Here is a 22,052-nt window from a genome sequence, read left to right as displayed (position 1 = left end):
CAGGTTTATACCTCATAATGGAATACAGAGATCAGCAGCTAAGTGCGGAGGCAGCTGACTTCACCTGAGGTAGAATAATATTGTGTTACAGAATGGGCCTGATTCAGCAAGGATCGCTATTGCGATCGCAGCTGCTAATACGCACTGCGATGATATGCTAATCTTTGCTAATACGTTTCGATAACAATGTCCTAGCAGCACTGCACAGGGACGCCCACTTTACCTTACACACATCCATAATATTAAGCAGAATAGCGAAACCATTGGTACAATCGAGTACCATCGCAGCCTCATGCACACTTGCACAAGCCTTGACCTCACTCAGAAATTGCTAACAGCCACGCATGCTATGAGGCCTCAGGCTGCGCACGCTGTCACAGTGGATAATTTATGCATGCCCCTGAAACGGCGCGTGAACGCACTAGCAAACCTGCGCTTCTCCGACAACCCCCCCGTCACCACCCACAAATGGCAAATCCTGTCAATCACTCTGCGATGGGTCTGCACAGTCACTGAGATCACAGTGGCTACTTCGCACATTCGCACTGCGATGCATATGCATGCGCAGTACGCAGAGGCGTCACTAGGGTTGGTGTCACCCGGTACTGTAATGCACGGTGACACCCCCCCCACAAAAAAAAATTGGGACCATGGAGCGCAGCTCCGCGAACTCTTCCCCCTTACCAGTCCAGCAGTCGATGCCACGCCCGATATTCTGGGTAGCAATGCTTAAAGTGGTCCTAGAGATGTGGTGGAACGACCCCCCCCTCCCCCGGCGATTTATCAATAAAAGGACAGCGTGCGCCTAAGGCGTGTAGCGCAAAAAAGGGGCGTGATCTTGAAAGAAAGGGACATGGCCATACAATACTATCCCTAATTCAAATTACGCCACACAGTAGCACAATCTTATCCACATTACACCGCACATAGTGCTAGAGATTCACATTACACCATAAAGTAGTGTCCCTTATTTATGTTCTGACACACAGTAGTGCCCATTTCACACAATGACCACGTTATTGACACTTATACACAATGCCCACAGTAGTAGTGCCCCTTATTCAATGCCCCCAGTAATAGTGTCCATTATGCAGTTTCCCCTTTAGTAATACCCCTTTATGCAATGCCCCCTGTAGTTGTGCCCAATATGCAGTGCTTCCTGTATTAGAACCCATTATGCAATGCCTCCTATATTAAAACCCATTATGCAATGCTTCCTGTATTAGAGCCCCTGATGCTGTGCCCCCAGTAGCTCCCCTTATGCAGTGCCCCCTAGAGTGCCCTTATACAGTACCCCAGTAGTGCCCTTATACAGTACCCCCAGTAGCACCCCTTATACAGTGCCCCCTATAGTGCCCTTATACAGTACCCCAGTAGTGCCCTTACACAGTACCCCCAGTAGCACCCCTTATACAGTGCCCCCTATAGTGCCCTTATACAGTACCCCAGTAGCACCCCTTATACAGTGCCCCCTATAGTGCCCTTATACAGTGCCCCCTATAGTGCCCTTATACAGTACCCCAGTAGTGCCCTTATACAGTACCCCGCAGGAGCTCCCCTTATGCAGTGCCCCTAGACAGTAGTGCCCCATATGCTGTGCCTTCTATAATGCCCTTATACTGTGCCCCCTATACAGTACCCCCAGTAGTGCCCCCAGAACACCCCCAGTAATGCCCCTTATGCTGTGCCCCCTCCCCTGTGCAATACTACTTACCTATCTTCAGGATGTCCACTCCAGGCTGGCTTCCACCAGGAGGGTTACGGGCGCGCACCTCCTTCTTCCTCATGCTGCGCGAGTGATGACGTCACCGCGGCCGGCGTCCAGAGCCACACACAGGCACATAGAAATGCTCTGTGCCTGTGTGTGGCTCTGGACGCCGGCCGCGGAGAGAGAACTAAGTAACTCCCGATGGCGGCGGAGTGCAGGACCTCGGTGGAGAGGAAGGGGGTGTACTGGCAGCAGGTGCGGCCCGCGGGTCTGTATGCTGCTGTTTTTGGTGTCACCCCCTTGAAGGGTGACACCCGATGTGGGCCGCACCCCCCGCACCCCCCTTCTGACGCCACTGGCAGTACGCAACGATCGACCGATTGCATGCGTATTATACAGGTTGAGTCTCCCATATCCAAATATTCCGAAATACGGATTATTCCGAATTACGGATTATTTTTAGCATGACTGAGAAAGTGAAACCTTTGCTTTCTGATGGGTCAATGTACACAAACTTTGTTTAAAGAACAAAATTATTAAAATACAGTATAAAATAACCCTTAGGTTCTGTGTATAAGGTATATATATATGAAACATAAATGAATTTCATGTATGTACACAAACTTTTTTTTATGCACAAAATTATTAAACATATTGTATAAAATGACTTGCAGGCTGTGTGTATAAGGTGTATATAACACATAAATGCATTCTGTGTTTAGATTTGGGTCCCACTCTCAAGATATCTCATTATGGTATGCAAATATTCCAAAATACAGAATATTCCGATATCCAAAATACGCCTGGTCCCAAGCATTTTGGATATGGGAGACTCAAACTGTATATATATATATATATATATATATATATATATATATACAACAAAGGATGAGAATCAAGAGCTCTCTAGTGTAATAAATAGATGTTTAAGATTAAGGATATAAGTAATACCACAATATAGTGATAATCAGGCATATCAAAATTGGTCTTTTTGAAACCAGCGGGAACTTTCTTCCAGACATCTAATAGAGGATTACCAGGTATTTCCTGACATCTTCAAACAGATCCCTTACGTCCCTCACAGACTGTGTTCAGCCACTTATTATATGCAGATCATGTGGATACAAAGCATATGCGCTCCCATGGTATAATATTTTAGGAGTTTTATTTGTATACACCATACAGAAATATCACCATAAAGTCTTATGCTGGGCATACACGCTACAAATATCGGGGCGATCCGCCCGATATCCGCGGATCGCCCCGATAATTGTAGCATGTGTGCAGGCGACCGATGGTTAAATATTGCTTGGTTGGGCATGTCGGATAGTCCAGCCTGCCCGTCCAATGCGATATTTGTGAGTTAAAATGTCGGCCGCATCGGGCAGTGTATGCCCAGCCGCGGCTAACACAGACATTTCCTGTGTTCCTTCCCATGGAAGGAACAGGGAAATGTATCCTCCCCCGGCGGCGGAGCGCAGATGTCTGGGCTAGTACACTGTGAGATATCTCACAGTGTATACCGCCGACATCTGCGGGCTGACAGGCTGCCAGATAAAATGTCTGTCAGTCTGACTGGCATTTTATCTGGCCGTGTAAGCCCAGCATTACATTTAGTTGAAATGATTGGCAAACATGCTGGTACAATGCTTGTGCCCTCAACGCGTTTCACCTCTTACGCCCAGCATCAGGCTGGACTTCATCAAGAGGATGACTCAAGGGGTGCAGAGTCCCTATTTATAGCAGGGAGACTAACTGATATTACCATCTATGGCGCGTCTGTCTGTATGGCACTGATATTTTGGGCGTTAGTGCGCATGTGCAGGTTTTTAAATGTGAAATTGCCCAAAATGGTGGCGCCAATTCCCCTGCCTTCCCTGATTGCACGTCCGATATTCGGAGGTTTGAATTTAATAATCTACCCGCTGCCAATTTGCACAGGAATTCGGGAGGATTTGCAAGGTGCAGTAGTCTCAGGGAAGGATTAAGAGTTGCTGGGCAAGCAATTTGTAGGGTGCCCTTGCCACTAAAACTTTGTTGTGTGTGTATGTGTATATACAAACTTGCCTGCATTGTCTACACTCTCTCAAACACACAGATTCACACAGTTCTTACACACTCAGGACCTCATTCAGAGTCGGTCGTTGCGGCCGCACGGTCGTACGCCACCGATGTTCGCTAAACTGCGTATGCGTAAAGTTCGCAATGCGCGTGCGCAAACTAGCTCTTATGATCAGAAATTTCTCTCTCCTTGAACACAGCCAGGTCGGTAGTTTGAGTGACAGAATGAGGCGTTTGTGGGTGGTAACAGGGGAAGGTGCATGAAAACGGGGGTGTGGAGATCCGAATGCAGGTGTGCCTAATTATGCGAACAGCGTTTAATGGGAGTGCATAATTAACAAAGTAGTGTCATGGCACATGTGACATGGGAGGTTTTTACACTGACTTGATCGTAGTGCTTAAGAGAGGGTATGGTCAACCTTAAGCTCTACGACCAGCTCCGATGGTTCCCGATGCTCGCGATAATACTTATATCCCAGGAGATGACGTGTGTTGTGATCGAGAAGGGGGCGTTATTTAGTCTTACGGCCGCTTCTTACCCTCGGTCGTTCAGCTAACGATCTCATCTTAGGACCGCAACTTGTGATCGCTTAATTTGCATATCCGCCCCCTTTCCCCTACGACCGTGCGGCCGCAACGACCGACTCTGAATGAGGTCCTCTGACTCACCATGCCGCTGTATGCATAATATACCATACCATGTTACTTTATGTACAGGGTGTTTCACTCGCTATTGGCCCTAAAGTTTTTCTTATAACTTTTAAAGTAATTTAGTGAAATGTGACACAGACATACCTTCGTCTATATACAGTATATCTGTGTCAAATTTCACTAAATTACTTTAAAAGTTATTAGAAAAACTTTGGGGTGAGTGAAACACCCTGTATAACATCTCTCCTTCATCACTATTTATATATTATATCACTCTGCCATGTCTCTTTATATATCATTTCCCCACCATGTGTTCCCTCTATCATATACCGTACATACACACTTATGTCTCATATGCCTCATACACATCGACTCACACTCCCTCTCTCATACACGCAGCCTAACTTTCTCCCTTATACACAGCCTCACACTGACCCACACTGTTTTGTGGTTTCTGTTTTTAGCTCAGGCACCTGTAGGAACGGAGAACCAAAGCTGGAGCCATCTTGTGGAAGAGTTTAATAGAAAAATGGAAGAGCTAGAAAGCGCAATAAAATGTACAGTATCTATAGTAGTATATATACCTTACCACATGCTCCTCTATCTATCATATTTTAAATGTGCTATGGCCTCCATATTATTTTACTAATTTCATTATTTTCATACATTTTAGCTTTTTTCATGGAACCCACAAAAAGTACGTAATAATTACCTTTCCTCTGTTTCTCATGCTTGTCCATATTTATTATAATCAAGCTGACTGAGGGCCTGATTGGGGGATGTATGTTCATCTGAGGTTGAACGCACATTTATGATGTTGAAGGGTTTGTGCCTGCGCAGGACCTCGCTCGTAGACCCCCAAAACCGTAGCATGATTGACATACTGCAGCATTTGGGGTTCAGAGCAGGGGCGTGGCTGGGTGCCGTTAACGGAAACTGAGGCGTGTCTTTTTACGGGAGGGAAGAGGCCAGGGTCTGCATCTGTGGATGCAGATTCCTAGCCTCTTGCGTGACCAGGCGCCGCTAGGCTGACACCTCCTTCAACATTTGCATGTGAGATGGACGGATTTGCATAGCCACTTGTGTGTGGCTGTGTAAATCCGTCCATTTCTGAATCAGACGCTGAGGTACTAATTAAGTAATCTGTGCTTAAGCATGAATATCCTTAAAACGTGGACTAGTAGGGTGTCCTGAGGACCGAGTTTGGGAACCACTGATATAAAAGATTATGTAAATGTCAATGATCTTATAACAAAGTTACATATACTGTAAATAGGGATTCACTAAAAAGAGCAATGAAATGTATAGTATTATATATGTTTATACGCCCCTGTCTCTTCCCCAGCTGCTTTTCTTCTGTTGATATGTACAAACACCCTTCATGTCATTTTAATAATTCACTTGTTAAAAAATCTTTTTTAGTTAATATCGTCCAAGAACCCCCGAAACGTAAGTAACAAATCTCTTTCCTTTCTCGCACCATACATAGGGGTATATTCAATTGGGCGCGAGATTTACTGAGGTTAAAACCTTGCGCCCCTCGCGGGCAATTTCGGAATCCCGCAGGTATGCACGCTCCCAATACCTGCGGGATTCAATCAAAAAAACAGTGGACGCGGGGTTTTCATCAATGAAAACCCCGCGCCGTGTAAATTACAAAAAAAAACACTTACCTGCCCGGGTCTCCGCGGCTCCCAGTGGCTTCCCCTCTCTCTTCTTACTGGAGAGGGCTGCTGGGAGTCCTGGGAGCTGATGGGAGGAGCAAGGGCTGCTGGGAGATGTAGTTTTCCCAGCACCCTTTCCGGGGGGGCCACACACTCCGCACCGGGGGTCGCACACACACTCACTCACTCATACACACTTACATACAGCACACACGCTGACATACTCACCCTGCTGCAGAAGAGCCGGCTCCCGACGCTGGATGCAGAAGAATATGCAGAGGACAGTGCTGAGGAAGGAGAGTAATTAAGGGCTAATTAAGCTAATTGGATACTTCCAATTGCTTAATTAGTCCCTCGTGCCGCAGGGGTGTCAGAGCAAGTCCCGGTGATTTTTCCTTAAATCATCGATTTTTAGGAAAAATCACACTTGCAGGAAAAACTTCACAGGTGCAGGTTTTTTGCAACTCTCGCACACAATTGAATATGCCCCATAGAGTACAGTACAAAATAATATGTTCCTAAAACAAACTATAATTTTAAGACATAAAACTGTGAAACATCAGGATTGTTTGTGAATGCTGTGTTTAAACAAGTATTGCCCAGTAGCAGACATGGAGAGGGATAATTAGGGCTTTATCAGTGCAGTCCACATTTATATTAAACATAAATATTAAATTTAGGATGGTTCATTTTATTCAGACTTCTGGAAACCTATCAACATAGACACAGAGAAGGCAGCCATTTTGTAGCCTGAACCAGTATCCTTGATAGTGAAACCTATTACTTCACGAACAACTGAAATGTAAAATTAAGGGCATCATCCAAGTATGAAGCATGGAATGTCAATTGCAGTGGAACAGCCTCAATAGTGTGCAATAAAAGGCTTCTTAGCTCAGTAATGCCACTACATAAGGGCGCCCTGTGCCCCAACACCCCAGACTCAGTGCACGTCATAACCTTGCAGAACAGTGGCGGGGGAGCGAAAGATTGGTGCTGAACATGTTCTATGGGTGTGACTTGAACCTTTCTAGATAGAGGGGTGCCTTCCCAGGCGCTCTACAAGCTGCAAAAAGGTTTTGTTGGGGCAGCGACTATGGCGTCCCTTGGCCTTGCAATCTTGGCGGTGGCACCAGTTGCACACCCTGATTGATAAACGGCACAGGATAAATCTTGTAAGATGGAGAATTTGCTGTGACTGACAAGAAAGATGGACCTGCTTCAAAAATCTTAACAATATGTTTTATACCAAGCTGGTAGAGAAGAAGAAACACATACTACAACTCATAGGTTCCAATCGCATTACACATTGTATAATACAAAATTACACCTTAGTTAATATTTCACTTAGGGCCTGATTCAGAGATGAATGTAACCTCAGTGTTCACTCACTTTTCCAAAGTTTTTAGCTCTGCGCATGCACAAAAGCTGCATTGCACATTTGCAAATCTGGGGCTGCGATGTAGCTTGTAATGCCCCAAATGGTGCTTCAGCCAATCAGCTCCTAAATGTCATCTGTTTGAAAAAAGACAGTTGGGAGCTGATTGGCTGGAGCAACATTTATAATATGCAATGAGTTTGATCACTCGTTGCATATGATAAAATGCGTTGATAACTAGGCCCCTATAAGAGAAATGAATACTGTAGCTATGTAACTAAAACTATTCATTCAATTTATTCAACCATCTCATTAAATTGAGTACCTAATATATAATATATGTAATAGTTACAAAATAAGTAATTAGTAACAGTTCATAAGAATAATTGCATTGTCAAAATATAATGGCTGGAGGTGAATTATGAAGTACATTTGGTGTGAACTGCATAGCATCTTGCACCTAGATGGACTGCACAGAGCACACTTAGGACCTCATTCAGACCCGCTCACAAGCGCTGAGTGCTCGCAAGCGGGTCGATATTTAGGCCCTGCGCACGCACAGCGGCCGCACTGAGCGTAATCCTCGGAGCGAGAGAGAAATTCTCTCGCTCCGGAGCTCACTACAAAAGGGGCAGCTGTCGATGTTGATCGACAGCTCGCCCCATTTTGTAGGCATGGCGGGGGGGTGGTTCTACTGCCGTTTTGTGGGCGGCCGCACTGGCATCAGCAGTGATGTCAGTGGGGAGCTTCCTGCTCGATCAGAGCAGGAAGCTCCCTGTTGCTTGCGGTTGCCGAGACCCAACCTTAGGGTCTCGTCGCATGCCCCGATGGTTGCGATGGTCTTGACCATCACGACCATCAACCTGGTCGGTCGCTAAAGCTGTAACCCACAGCTTAGCTAGCGACCAGGAGGCCGCACTTCAAAATACAAGCGGCCGCCCACATTCAGAATGAGCGCTCGCATTTTGCGAGCGCCTCTGAATGAGGGCCTTATTCCTTAAGCCGGGTACATACTAGACCACAGGTTCTCAAACTCGGTCCTCAGGACCCCAAACAGTGCATGTTTTCCAGGTCTCCTCACAGAATCACAAGTGAAATAATTAGCTCCACCTGTGGAACTTTTAAAATGTTTCAGTGAGTATTGAATACACCTGTGCACCTGCTGGGTGACCTGGAAAACGTGACCTGTGTGGAGTCCTGAGGACCAAGTTTGAGAACCACTGTACTAGACGATATGTCATCCAATCTGGCCGATCAGGCGACATATCGTCCACATCGGGCAGTGTGTACCAGGTATGTCCCTGACGATGCATGCTGCCGAATGCAGCATGGCCACCGCTGTGGCGCTGTTTCTCCCGGCATTGGCAAGTGTGTACCGCACGACACATCAGCTGGGTACACATCGTTAAGTGTCCCAGCGTTACTCTCCAAAAATGCCTCCATAAACTAGAAGTGCATCGAGGTGGGCGTAGATGTGAGAAAACTCCAGAGGCAATTACGTGCAAACACGTAATTGTCACATCAAAGGTCCGATTTCCTGCCACTTTGGTACCGCCCCTTTCATTGCTTTAAACATTTCCCGTTTTCTATAAAAAAAATTTTTGGTTTAGTCTCAGTAATAATGTTTTTATTACATGTGTCACGCGTGTGCATATTATTATATACATATATACGAGTATTACATTGCTCGGTATGCGCCTTTGAAATAATTTTTCTTTTTCACCTAAATACAAAAAGTCAAAAGATATATTCTATTAATCATATAGGACATGAACACCACCAACTTGTGCAAAACGTCTGCATCAAAATTAGTTTGGCAGAGAGAAATAGCCTGCACACAGCAGGAAGCATCCCTTAAATGCCCCCTATCCTTCTTTATAGTTCATTTAAAATGTTAAATTATCTCATTCTACAAAGTGAATGCTTGTTTATAGACCACTTGAAAACTTGGCAAAGCTGTTTGCCTATTACATACCCTCACTCACACTTGCCTACTGTTGATAAAGCATTTCAGGGAGATTGTGAAAGCAGCATGAGTGCGGTGGTAAAGTGGGCGTGTACAGCCACATCTGAGAGGCGTGTCATAAAATTGATTTACATTCAAATGTAAATGAGCCCCAAAGCAGTTAGTACATACTTGCCTACCCTCTCGATTCGGCCGGGAGACTCCCGAAAATCGGGTGCAGTTCCCAGCCCCCCGGAAGAGCAGACAAGCCTCCCGGTGGCTGCCAACCCATCCACCCGGAAGGGGCAGCCAGAATGTGAGTTAGTAAGATCTTCTTGTTGCTAAAAACACACTGATACTTTTCAGAAAATGCATATAGCCATAGGGATCATTGTGCCTCATAGCCAATGCAGGGAAATGATACTAATGATCCCATCTGAATGTATATTTTTCTATATAACAGCTTCCTAATGGGGGTGAGGTACAATCAGGGAGATTGCTAGACTCTTCAGGGAGTCAGGGAGATTGCTACTATTTCAGGGACTCTCCCTGCCAATCAGGGAGAGTTGGTAAGTATGCCCTCACTCTGTCCATCTTCAAAGTATGTGCAAATTCTTCCTCCTTCTCAAATGATAGCATTTAAACTCATGCACTTTTGGGTAAATGTGTGCTCACTTGCGCAAATTGTGGCTCATGGTGATGTCTACAGCTAATTTTGCAATGTCCTTGGGCTGTTTTGTGCTTCATAAGGGTCTTCCACTATATGGTGCATTCTAATTTACCCTATCTACAGCTTAGGCCCTCATTCAGAGCCGTTCGCTATTTGCGGTCGTTCGTTTAAAAACAAGGGGTGGCTATTCAAATGATCCGTACGCACATTGCTGTCTGTTCACACCTCTAAGTCTGAACGAGCGTGCAAAACATACGCTCGTTTATTTCTTAAAAACGCCCCCTGGCCGCTCGCATCCTACGTCATGTCCGCTATTTATTAGATTAATCGAGTACATCGACCAGCGTATGAACTGCTCGCTATTCTTGTGGTTGGTGTTTGCTACCACAAATTTGCGTGCAGTTCTGGCTATAAAATAACCCAGTGACGTGGTCAATGACGCTGCTGTTTTAAATATACACACCCATAAAACGCCCGTTTTGACCTTTAAGCACGCCTGCGTTCGGATCTCCACTCCCCATTTTCAAGCACCTTCCCCTGTTACCACCCACATACGCCTCATTCTGTCACTCAAAATAGCAGGCACTCGCTATATAGCGTACAAAGGATTTTCGGCCGCACTGACTGGTTCGCGCATGCGTACTAAAAAGCGTACGCATGCGCAGATGTGCAAACATCGCTCGGAACGAGCGTACTGCCGCTAACGAGCGGCTCTGAATGAGGGCCTTAGTTCAGTAATGCTCAGCAGATTAAAAAGGAGAGGGATTGGTGGTGCTCACTACCCAGCTGTAGTATGATGCTGGATGCATCTGGTTTTCCGTGTTGACAGACCTGGGTGTCTAGGATTTGGATGTATGTGTTGATTATCTTGACAAAGGCGCTGATGGAGCTGAATGGTTGACTATTATTCTGTATTTGTGAGTCATGAAGAAACGTTATGGAGGAAGCCTGGTGAGTGCCCTCTATAAGCTTTATATTATATATTGGAGCCACAGAGGCCTAAACAGCACACCAGCATGATGCCCTAATGGAGTGAGAGTGCAGATTGTTTGATGCTCCCAATGTAGCTTTGGTGTAACAGACTGCTTTATTTCTGAGGATGCCAGAGAGCATAAGCAGGCAGTCTCTGCCTGGCACTAAGCTGCAAAGTACCTCAGATCATTAAAGGGTTAACATTGCACCAATTTACAAAAATTTTGGGGCAAAAGTAGTATCCTGCAACTCGCAGGCATTGTCGAGATCCTGATGATTCCGTCCGATGTTTTAAAGTGGCAATCAATTAAAAGGCAAAATCAGGTTGGTTTTGCCTTTTAACCGATTGCCCCCTTAAAACATCGAACAGATGCCCTGATTCAGAGCCGGACGCTCTGACAGAGCGCTCTCTCTGAATCAGGGCCGTCCTTCTCTTTTTTTAGAGTGGCCTCCTGGCCGCTTGCATAGCTGTGGGTGACCACCCACAGCTATAGCGAGCGGCCAAAAAGATGGCCGTGATGGTCAAGACCACCGCGACCATCGGGCTTGCGACAAGACCCTCGTTGCCGCAAGCCCTGAAGTGCTTTTGGCTCTATCAGAGCCAAAAGCACTCCCACTAACATCACTTGTGATGTCAGTGGGGCCGGCCCCAGACGGTAGGTGTTCCCATAGGAACGCCTCAATCTGGGCAGCCACGCCCCCGGCACGCCCACCAAAAGGGGCTTGCTGTCACTCATTATCGACAGCATGCCCCTTTTGGTACAAGAGCCCATAGCGACGGCTTGGCCGTTGCTATCCGGGTCTCGTGCATGCGCATGACGGAGCCGGGTCCATCGTGCATGCGCACTGGGCCAACAGCGGCCCGCTGAATCAGGCCCAGACTCACTAGGATCTTGCCGATGCCTGCAGATCGCAGGCTACTACATTTACCCACTCAGTTTACATTTTTATCTTAAGGCATTGCATGATGTACTAAAAAAACAAAAAAGTCACACAAGCCATGTTGTTTGTGATGTATGTACATTGTAAAGCATAAGGTTATACAGTATTACATGAACAGGTTTTCTCTCTCTCTCTCTCCCTGTAGCTTTTTTCCCCATTGACCTGTACTTTCTCATAAGACATATAAAACCAGTGGACTGGAAGCACTTTATGAGGGCCCTGAATGTCAGCGAGGCAGAGATGGAGGCCTGTAAAAGTATCTCGCCAGATGAAAAAGAACAGAAGTACAAGATGCTCCTATTGTGGTTCAGTAAATCCCAGGATCGAAGAAGGACTCATAAAGAAGAGCTGATATATGTTTTAGATATCTTAGAATATGAACAAATTGCCGACATGTTCCGACAGGGGAGCACTAGGTCAGGTAAGGAGAGCCTATAACAGAAGAAATTAGAGACAGGTGCGCAATGTAGTCTATGTGAGAGCCGAAAAATGTCTAATGAGCTGCTACACTAAAGCTGGGCATACACGGCAAGATAACATGTCTGTCAGACCGACAGACATTTTATCTGGCAGCCTTCCAGCCGCAGATGTCCGCGGCATACACTGAGATTTCTCTCACAGTGTATCAGCCCGACATCCGCGATCCGCCCCCGTGGGAGGAGACATTTCCCTGTTCCTTCCGTAGGAAGGAACTTGGGAAATGTCTGTCTGTCGGCCGCGGCTGGGAATACACTGCCCGATGCAGCCAACAGTTTACCAGTAAATATCGCATCGGACGGGCAAGCTGGACAATCCGGAATGCTTGACCGAGCAATATTTAACTCTCGGTCACCCCCCCACATGCTACAATTATCGGGGCGATCCGCGGATATCGGGCACATTGCCCCGATAATTGTAGCGTGTATGGCCAGCTTAAGTGGGAACTGCAACCCACTAAAACAAGTAACAGATATAAAAGAAAAAGGTAGCGCTGATTGACAAATATAGACAATTTATTACAACACAATGTGTAATAAAACAAATAGAATCTAATGTTGCAATGCAATAATCTGTAACAGTGTAGTTAAAATGGACAAGCTGCTTGTACTGACAGAATGGTATCAATAATCTCTCCAATGTATCACTTCTGGGGTATATCTTTCCAGATGGTATATGGAAATAGAAAACGAATTCCCATTAATATGGGATCTCACCTAATAGGAAATGTTTGAAATGTCAAATCTAGTATATAGAATGATGCTTTGAGAATAAAGGGCCTTATTCAGACCCGGTCGCAAGCACTGAGCGCTTGCGACCGGGTCGATGTTTGCCCACTGGGCATGCACACGTCGGAGCTGGCTCCGACGTGCGCATGCGCGAGACCCGGATAGCGACGGACGCTCCGTTGCTACGGGTCTCGCACCAAAGGGGACGAGCTGTCGATGGTGATTGACAGCTCTCCCCGTTTGGGAGGCAGGCAGGGGGGGTGGCCGGCCAAACGGAGGCGTTCCCGACAGAACCCCTGCCGTTTGGGGACGGCCCCACTGACATCAGCAGTGATGTCAGAGGGGAGCTTCCTGCTCGATCAGAGCAGGAAGCTCCCTGGGGCTTGCGCTTGCCGAGACCCAAACTTAGGGTCTCGTCACAAGCCCCGATGGTCGCGATGGTCCTGACCATCGTGACCATCAACCTGGTCGCTCGCTAGAGCTGTGGGTGGTAACCCACAGCTTAGCCAGCAACCAGGAGGCCGCACTAAAAAAAAGAAGCGGCCGTCCTCATTCAGAGAGAGCGATCGCTTCTTGCGACCGCCTCTGAATGAGGGTCAAAGTCTCTATAACAAGCTGCATGCGCAGCACAGTGGAGCTAAAGTAGATGCTGCCGGAGTATAAAGATAATTGAGGGTACCGTGGAATGATACCCATCTGGTCCTATGGCTCACCTCAGCCTTGGTCGGCTTCTTGTTACAGTCTCCGTTTGAAGCTCCCGGATTAAGTCGGCTGACACCCTGTGTCTCTGTCAGTGCCTGAAAGGCCAGCAGCCGCTGTTGGTTTGTATACAAATAGGTGGGACGTGAGAAGCTCCCAGGGATGATAATAATTTCCAGAGCAAAAGGAGGAGATCACTTCAGTGTAATTCTGTCCAGGGGCGTTGAGAGGGGGGGAGTGGGTACAGATTACCCAGGCTCGGGCTTCCTGAGGGGATTGTGGGGGCCCGGGTCCGGCGCCACCCCCCCCCTCACAGCAGCCCAGCACACAGCGTGTGCTGAGCCGCAGTTGGAGACTGCTCGTGGCTGCTGAGCAGCAGCCGCAGCAGTCTCCTATGCCTGTGCGGGGGAGCAATCACACTGATCGCGCCCCCCCCTGGCTTTGCGCCGGGCTGAGGGGGCTCAGAGCAAATCTTTTTTTTTTTTTTTCTCGGCAAGGGGGCATGGCCACGCCTCCCGCGATTAGGCCACGCCCCCTATTACCGGGCCCACCACGGCTCTTGGCGGGCCTGAGTCTGTCCCAAAGTAGCAACACAAAAGCAGATAGCCCATAAGCCTTAAAGCGTTTCTCCAGGACTTGACTCCCAGTTTCTTCAGAAGGATTTCAGATTAACAACAATCACCACGGAAAAGTTAAATTACACAAAATCATATTGTCAGTAATAAAATAATTTCACGCTCATCATGCCTTGGGATAAGGTGTGATTGGCAGCTGTAGTAGACAGTAATCACTGTGATATGTGGAGTTATTATAACTTCCAAGTGGAAAGCGACCCAGGAAGTTTCTGCTTTATAATGCCTGCCAATGGCGCATGACTTCCAATGCTATTTCTTGCCATTAGGCCCTTGTTTGAAGAAGCCATGGTAGTTTTTCTAGTACAGTGTACTTTTATGCACATTTTAGTTTGTGTTATATGTTCTTACTATATATTTTATTTTGCTTCTTTTTTTTTTCAGCTCCTGTTAACTATTAAGAAGGCTATCCTAGCGAGTACATAACATGTACGTAATTCTCATTTTCCACTCATTTGTTGTCTATGATTTGGAGAATAATGCAGAAAAGTGGCACTGTGGTTAGCACTGCTGCTTCATAACACTGGGGCCACTTGGTAGGACACTATCTATGTGTTCACAGTGGGGAAAGACAAGCACTCTCTCTCATCGCTGCTTAATTGGTGACACTATATAACCAGAAATAAAAGAATTCTACTGAAACACATTCAAAAATTATCTTCTAACAGAGGGGTGTCAAACTCATGGCAATCTAGCCGCTGTGGGACTACATATCCCAACATGCCCTGCCACAGTTTTAGCATGCCCTAATAGCAAAACTGTGGCAGTGCATACTGGGATGTATAGTTTCACTGCTCTAACACATGGTCCTAGCACTCTCCTCCTTATTAAATTGTTTAGCAGCGTTACTCATAGTAACTGTAAGAACGAAACAGTAGATGATGAAGTCTGTAAGGATAACAAATCACTAAGTACCAATTATTTCCTTTTTTTTTTCTGGTCCATACCTGTACACACATCTCCAGCATAGCAAGTCCCCCGGGCAGCCGCCTACCCCCCCAGCACTGGGAGGACAATGAGACGGGTGAAGGCCACGATTATGCGATTGCGTGGTAATGCTCCGCCCCTAATGCTGGGTGGAGAAGTTGCCCATAACAACTAATCAGCTTATACCTATCATTTTATAAAATGTACTTGATAAATATCACCTCAATGCTGATTGGTTGCTACGGGCGACTTCTCCGCTGCTCCATTTCTCCACTCTTGTCACTGCTTGATGCAATAACCTCTAAAAGGTTTTAACCTCCTCTTAGTGACGGATGTACACAGCAGTGTCCCTCCTTATCGTGACACCTGGTATGGGGAGGGATGCTATGTAGCCGTGCGCCACTGAAACGGGGCGTGGCCTTGGGGAAGGGGGCGTGGCCTCACGCCCTGAACGCCGGTCCATGGTTATCAAAGGGGTGGCAGGGGGTGCCGGAGGTGCAGACAATGCCAACTCCCTCACTGTGACAGGAGCTGAGTGCTGCACTTACTGCCACAGTGCAGCACCCAGCTCCTGTCACTGTGGGGGAGCCTACACCTTGGTGTCACCCCTCGGCGGGTGACACCCGGGCATAGCCCGCACCCCCCTTGTGATGCCACTGGATATACACAAATAATTTCAGGAGGAATAAGTGACACAGTAAGACACATTGTGACTAAAATTCATTAAGCTTATTAATATTCATGAGGCCCTCGTTCCCAAAGAACCGACCGGCTGAGTTTTTTGATTATTAGTTTAGCCCACAAAATGGCTGCCTCCATATTGTGCAGGTCAGAGGTGCTTACTTCAAACGACTAAAGAAATCTTTATTTATAACGTTAGAACATTGCTTCGCTTATGAAAAATTATCATGGAAAATTAACTTTAAACGGTTTTTTTTGTTTTTTTTTATTAACCACAGTATAGCTGTGCTTTTTTTTTTGTAAGGATTACCAGTTGTCTGATAAATTGAGTTTATTTAGACACTGAGGGGTATGTTTACTAAAGGTCGATTTTAACCGATTTTGATCAATTTAAAAATCGCTAAAAATCGCTAAATATCAATGTTGTATTCCTGGGGCTAAATCACATGTTAACTAACAGACAATTTTTGATTTGTTTTTTAAGTATTAGTAAGTTGTGATTTAGCCTCAGAAACACAACGATTTTATTGATTTTAAATCGATCAAAAAACTATTAAAATTGACCTTTAGTAAATATTTCCCTGAGACCTCATAAAAGAGGTCAGTATATTGATGTCACATTATTTCCATGTAAACATTCTGCAAGTTGCTATGATATATATGTTCCTAGATAAATTATGCACCCACAGATTTTGCCTAGCAATTCTTTGTAATGTAGTAGTTTTCTATATATACATAGTATGTCTATAGAAGAAAAATGAGACCCACCACTATTTATTAATATATAGTATTTTTTTTTTCAGGATATGCTTGTCATACTGGTAAATGCAAGACGATATATAGGATAGAAGAATCACTAATGCATTGCCACAAACTTCAGATATCCTTCTTCTATATGTAGTATCTACTATAATATGCACTTTAGGTAATGAGTATGGATATCAGCAAGTTTTTCCTGCAATGGGACAAACATATTGAAGGCACAGTTCACTTTTTTTTTCCCCCACTGAGTAAAGTGGTATGGCGATTTGGAGTATGTGAAAAAACACTAATCTTGGTAAATATGAGCCATTGTCTTTTTGACCAAATTGTGGAGTTATGTTAAAATCGTTATTCAGACAACTGTTTGTTGAACATAATTAAGCACTTATTGTATAAAAGTGTGTTTTACCAAATATATTTATTTCCACCCTTATACTAAGGTGTGAATGTAATACAGTGCAAATGGAAAATTAATGATGTTTCTGTTCATAAGAAAGTCGAGGTTTTATTATGTGATTTTGAGTAAATTTCAAATTGGTTTAAATGTCATATTTTAATATTTAATTAATGTTTATTTTTTACAGTTTTCAATATAAAAATGTGTGTACAGTATATAGGGGCCTATGTATCAATCTGTTTATTTTTACAAAAAATTATGTTTCTGCATAATTTTATGTATTGTAGTTATGTACTAAAAGCACAGTGCAGGAGATTTCACAGAAATCTCCGGTAAAGAGCTAATTAGCACTGCAGATGACAGTCCCCATTATTATCAATGGGGATTACGATCTGACCCTTATGTACTACATTCCAAAAAGCAAAGCTTTTCAGAGTTTAACCCAGGTAGTTGACACCATCTTCAGATGGTGTAAACTACTGGAATCCTATGGAGGCTCCAGGTGCAGCAACCACTGTCCTTGTGAGGTCCCCTTTGTATATAGCAGGTATATTTTCATTGAAAATTAAAATATCCCCGGCGATATGGGTAGGTAATAATCACGGCTGGTCCGCGATTATTGGTACATAGACCTCATAACGATTCTCCAGAATAATGTTATGACGTGTGGGAGTTAAACAACTGACATTAACTGATCCAAACAGTTTAAGAAAAAAAATAATAATTCTCACTGTGGCACTGTAAATAAAGAATGTATAATTACTCTTTAACATGTTCACACCATACTGTAGATACCGAAATTCTCTTAGAGACATTTACACAAATTGGGGCACATGTGATAATTTTCCATAGCAACCAGCCAGTTGTTTTCATTTTCTAAACCAAAAATAATGAGTTAGTAGTTGATACATTCAGAGGCATATTTATAAAAACTGTATGTGGTCTGTCTTTTCTTGTTTTGTAGTAAATGTGAATGTTCATTATAAATGTGCTAACTAACATTATAAAAGCTGTCTATAAATAATAATCAACCCTCTCATGTATACTAAAGAAAAGGACAATAAAATAAAAAAGCTTTTCACTAAAGGTTTTATTTTGCACATGCGTGTTATTAAGTAATGAAACAAAATGCAAGAACACGATGAACAAAGTAATAAATACATGTAAACAAAATATGTAAAAATAGAGAACAAACAATGGCTAATAATAATTGGCTTATAACATGAAATTATTTTAATAAAATCTATATATGAATAAGAAAACATAACCAAATCAACGTATAAAATAACCTGTAATAGTAGAGGGAGAATATAACTGTCTGAACTAATCAGCAATAAACAACATTCATAGAATGTGAACCTTTGACAATGTAGCCAACATTTAGAACAGAAAATTTGTCCCAGGCACTTACATTGATACCACAAGTACAGCATTAGTGACATTCTGAGAAGAAACTAGCAATGTACCATGATGGAGTAAAATCACAGGATACTATTAAGTAGCTCTATCCCAATACAGAAATTAATATGGGCATTACAAAGTCCTATGCTTAAGGATGAATTGTATTGACCGGTAAAATAAGGAAGCACAAACTGCAAAATAGTAATTTTTAGTACCAGTACTGTGTAAGGAATGGGATTGAAATACCGGCCGCTGTTTAACCGGTGGCTGAAATCCAGACAGCGTATGCCCGACAGGATGAAGATCCTGACTGGGGCAGGTATGTACCCTAACCGTCCCTTAGTGGTGCCTAACCCTAACACCCCCTTACCGCTCCATAAACCGAACCCTTCTGGGGGGATGCCTAACCCTAATCTTTCTCTGGGGGTCCCTAATCTGCCCCCCCAAATCTAACTCTAACCCGCTAGTCTCCCTAATCCTAACCCCCCCCTGCGGCTAACGCTAAGGGCACCCCGGACTTCCTTTTGTTCGGGCTGGCGTCCTCGGCATTCCGGCATTAGGATTAACATAAGCGTCGGTATTTCGATGCCTATGTTAATCCCTTGCCGGGATTCTGATGTTGAGATTGACCGGCGGCTGCAACATAACTACATCCCCTGTATAATAGTACCAGTACTGTGCAATAGCGCCAGTACTGTGCAATAGTACCTGTACCGTGTAATAGTACCTGTACCGTGTAATGGTGCCAGTACCGTGTAATAGTGCCAGTACTGTGTAATAGTGCCATTACTGTGTAATGGTGCCAGTACTGTGTAATAGTACCAGTACTGTGTAATAGCGCCATTACTGTGTAATAGTCCCAATACTGTGTAATAGTATCAGTACTGTGTAATAGCGCCATTACTGTGTAATAGTCCCATTACTGTGTAATAGTACCATTACTTTTTAATAGCACCAGTACTGTGTAATGGTGCCAGTACTGTGTAATAGTACCATTACTGTGTAATAGAGTCAGTACTGTGTAATAGTACCATTACTGTGTAATAGAGTCAGTACTGTGTAATAGTACCATTACTGATTAATAGAGTCAGTACTGTGTAATAGCGCCAGTACTGTGTAATAGTGTCAGTACTGTGTAATAGTACCATTACTGTGTAATAGCACCAGTACTGTGTAATAGTGTCAGTACTGTGTAATAGTACCATTACTGTGTAATAGTGCCAGTACTGTGTAATAGTGCCAGTACTGTGTAATAGCGCCATTACTGTGTAATAGAATCAGTACTGTGTAATAGTGTCAGTACTGTGTAATGGTGCCATAACTGTGTAATAGCACCAGTACTGTGTAATAGCGCCAATACTGTGTAATAGAATCAGTACTGTGTAATAGTGTCAGTACTGTGTAACAGTACCATTACTGTGTAATAGCACCATTACTGTGTAATAGTACCATTACTGTGTAATAGCGTCCATACTGTGTATGAGTACCAATACTGTGTAATAGTGTCAGTACTGTGTAATAGTGTCAGTACTGTGTAATAGTACCATTACTGTGTAATAGAGTCAGTACTGTGTAATAGTACCATTACTGTTTAATAGAGTCAGTACTGTGTAATAGTACCATACTGTGTAATAGTGCCAGTACTGTGTAATAGTACCATTACTGTGTAATGGTGTCAGTACTGTGTAATAGTGCCAGTACTGTGTAATAGAATCAGTACTGTGTAATGGTGCCAGTACTGTGTAATAGCACCAGTACTGTGTAATAGCGCCATTACTGTGTAATAGAATCAGTACTGTGTAATAGTGTCAGTACTGTGTAATAGTACCATTACTGTGTAATAGCGCCAGTACTGTGTAATAGTGTCAGTACTGTGTAATAGTACCATTACTGTGTAATAGTGTCAGTACTGTGTAATAGTACCATTACTGTGTAATAGCGCCAGTACTGTGTAATAGTACCATTACTGTGTAATAGTGTCAGTACTGTGTAATAGTACCATTACTGTGTAATAGCGCCATTACTGTGTAATAGTACCATTACTCTGTAATAGCGTCCATACTGTGTAATAGTACCAATACTGTGTAATAGTGTCAGTACTGTGTAATAGCGTCAGAACTGTGTAATAGTACCAATAGTGTCAGTACTGTGTAATAGTACCATTACTGTGTAATAGTGTCAGAACTGTGTAATAGTGTCAGTACTGTGTAATAGTACCATTACTGTGTAATAGTGTCAGTACTGTGTAATAGTACCATTACTGTGTAATAGTGTCAGTACTGTGTAATAGTACCATTACTGTGTAATAGTGTCAGCACTGTGTGATAGTACCATTACTGTGTAATAGTCTCAGTACTGTGTAATAGTGTCAGATCTATGTAATAGTGTCAGAACTGTGTAATAGTGTCAGTACTGTGTAATAGTGCCAATACTGTGTAATAGTGCCATTACTGTATAATAGTGTCAGTACTGTGTAATAGTACCATTACTGTGTAATAGTGTCAGTACTGTGTAATAGTACCATACTGTGTAATAGTGCCAGTACTGTGTAATAGTACCATTACTGTGTAATAGTGTCAGAACTGTGTAATAGTGTCAGTACTGTGTAATAGTGTCAGTACTGTGTAATAGTACCATACTGTGTAATAGTGCCAGTACTGTGTAATAGTACCATTACTGTGTAATAGTGTCAGAACTGTGTAATAGTGTCAGTACTGTGTAATAGTGCCATTACTGTGTAATAATGTCAGCACTGTGTAATAGTACCATTACTGTGTAATAGTCTCAGTACTGTGTAATAGTGTCAGAACTGTGTAATAGTGTCAGTACTGTGTAATAGTGCCATAACTGTGTAATAGTCCCAATACTGTGTAATAGTGCCATTACTTTGTAATAGTGTCAGTACTGTGTAATAGTACCATTACCGTGTAATAGTGTCAGTACTGTGTAATAGTGTCAGAACTGTGTAATAGTACCATTACCGTGTAATAGTGTCAGTACTGTGTAATAGTGTCAGAACTGTGTAATAGTGTCAGTACTGTGTAATAGTGTCAGAACTGTGTAATAGTGTCAGTACTGTGTAATAGTGTCAGAACAGTGTAATAGTACCATTACTGTGTAATAGTGTCAGTACTGTGTAATAGTGTCAGAACTGTGTAATAGTACCAGTACTGTGTAATAGTGTCAGAACTGTGTAATAGTGTCAGTACTGTATAATAGTGCCATTACTGTGTCATAGTGTCAGTACTGTGTAATAGCACTAGTACTGTGATGCTGATTTGTAGCTGTGTAATAGTGTCAGTACTGTGTAATAGTGTCAGAACTGTGTAATAGTGTCAATACTGTATAATAGTGCCATTA

At 43.8% G+C, this 22,052-nt stretch overlaps 1 protein-coding gene across 2 annotated transcripts in view; it reads left to right on the top strand.

The window, feature by feature from the left end:
• LOC148511633 (uncharacterized) overlaps positions 1 to 18,377 on the top strand; it is a 42,179-nt gene extending 23,802 nt beyond the window's left edge. For both annotated transcript variants that reach the window (XM_088442028.1, XM_088442027.1), the window contains 6 exons: positions 4,885 to 4,977; positions 5,094 to 5,117; positions 5,843 to 5,869; positions 12,134 to 12,409; positions 14,909 to 14,953; positions 16,936 to 18,377. In XM_088442028.1, coding sequence (XP_088298154.1) covers positions 4,885 to 4,977; positions 5,094 to 5,117; positions 5,843 to 5,869; positions 12,134 to 12,409; positions 14,909 to 14,925 — 437 coding nt within the window. In that variant the 3' untranslated portion in view covers positions 14,926 to 14,953; positions 16,936 to 18,377. The remainder of the gene's footprint in view (positions 1 to 4,884; positions 4,978 to 5,093; positions 5,118 to 5,842; positions 5,870 to 12,133; positions 12,410 to 14,908; positions 14,954 to 16,935) is intronic.
• Positions 18,378 to 22,052: the final 3,675 nt, after the last annotated feature.

Source organism: Taudactylus pleione, unplaced genomic scaffold, assembly GCF_031769625.1.
Source record: "Taudactylus pleione unplaced genomic scaffold, aTauple2 ptg000302l, whole genome shotgun sequence".
NCBI classification, from domain to species: domain Eukaryota; kingdom Metazoa; phylum Chordata; class Amphibia; order Anura; family Myobatrachidae; genus Taudactylus; species Taudactylus pleione.
This window is presented reverse-complemented; position numbering and strand designations above follow the sequence as displayed.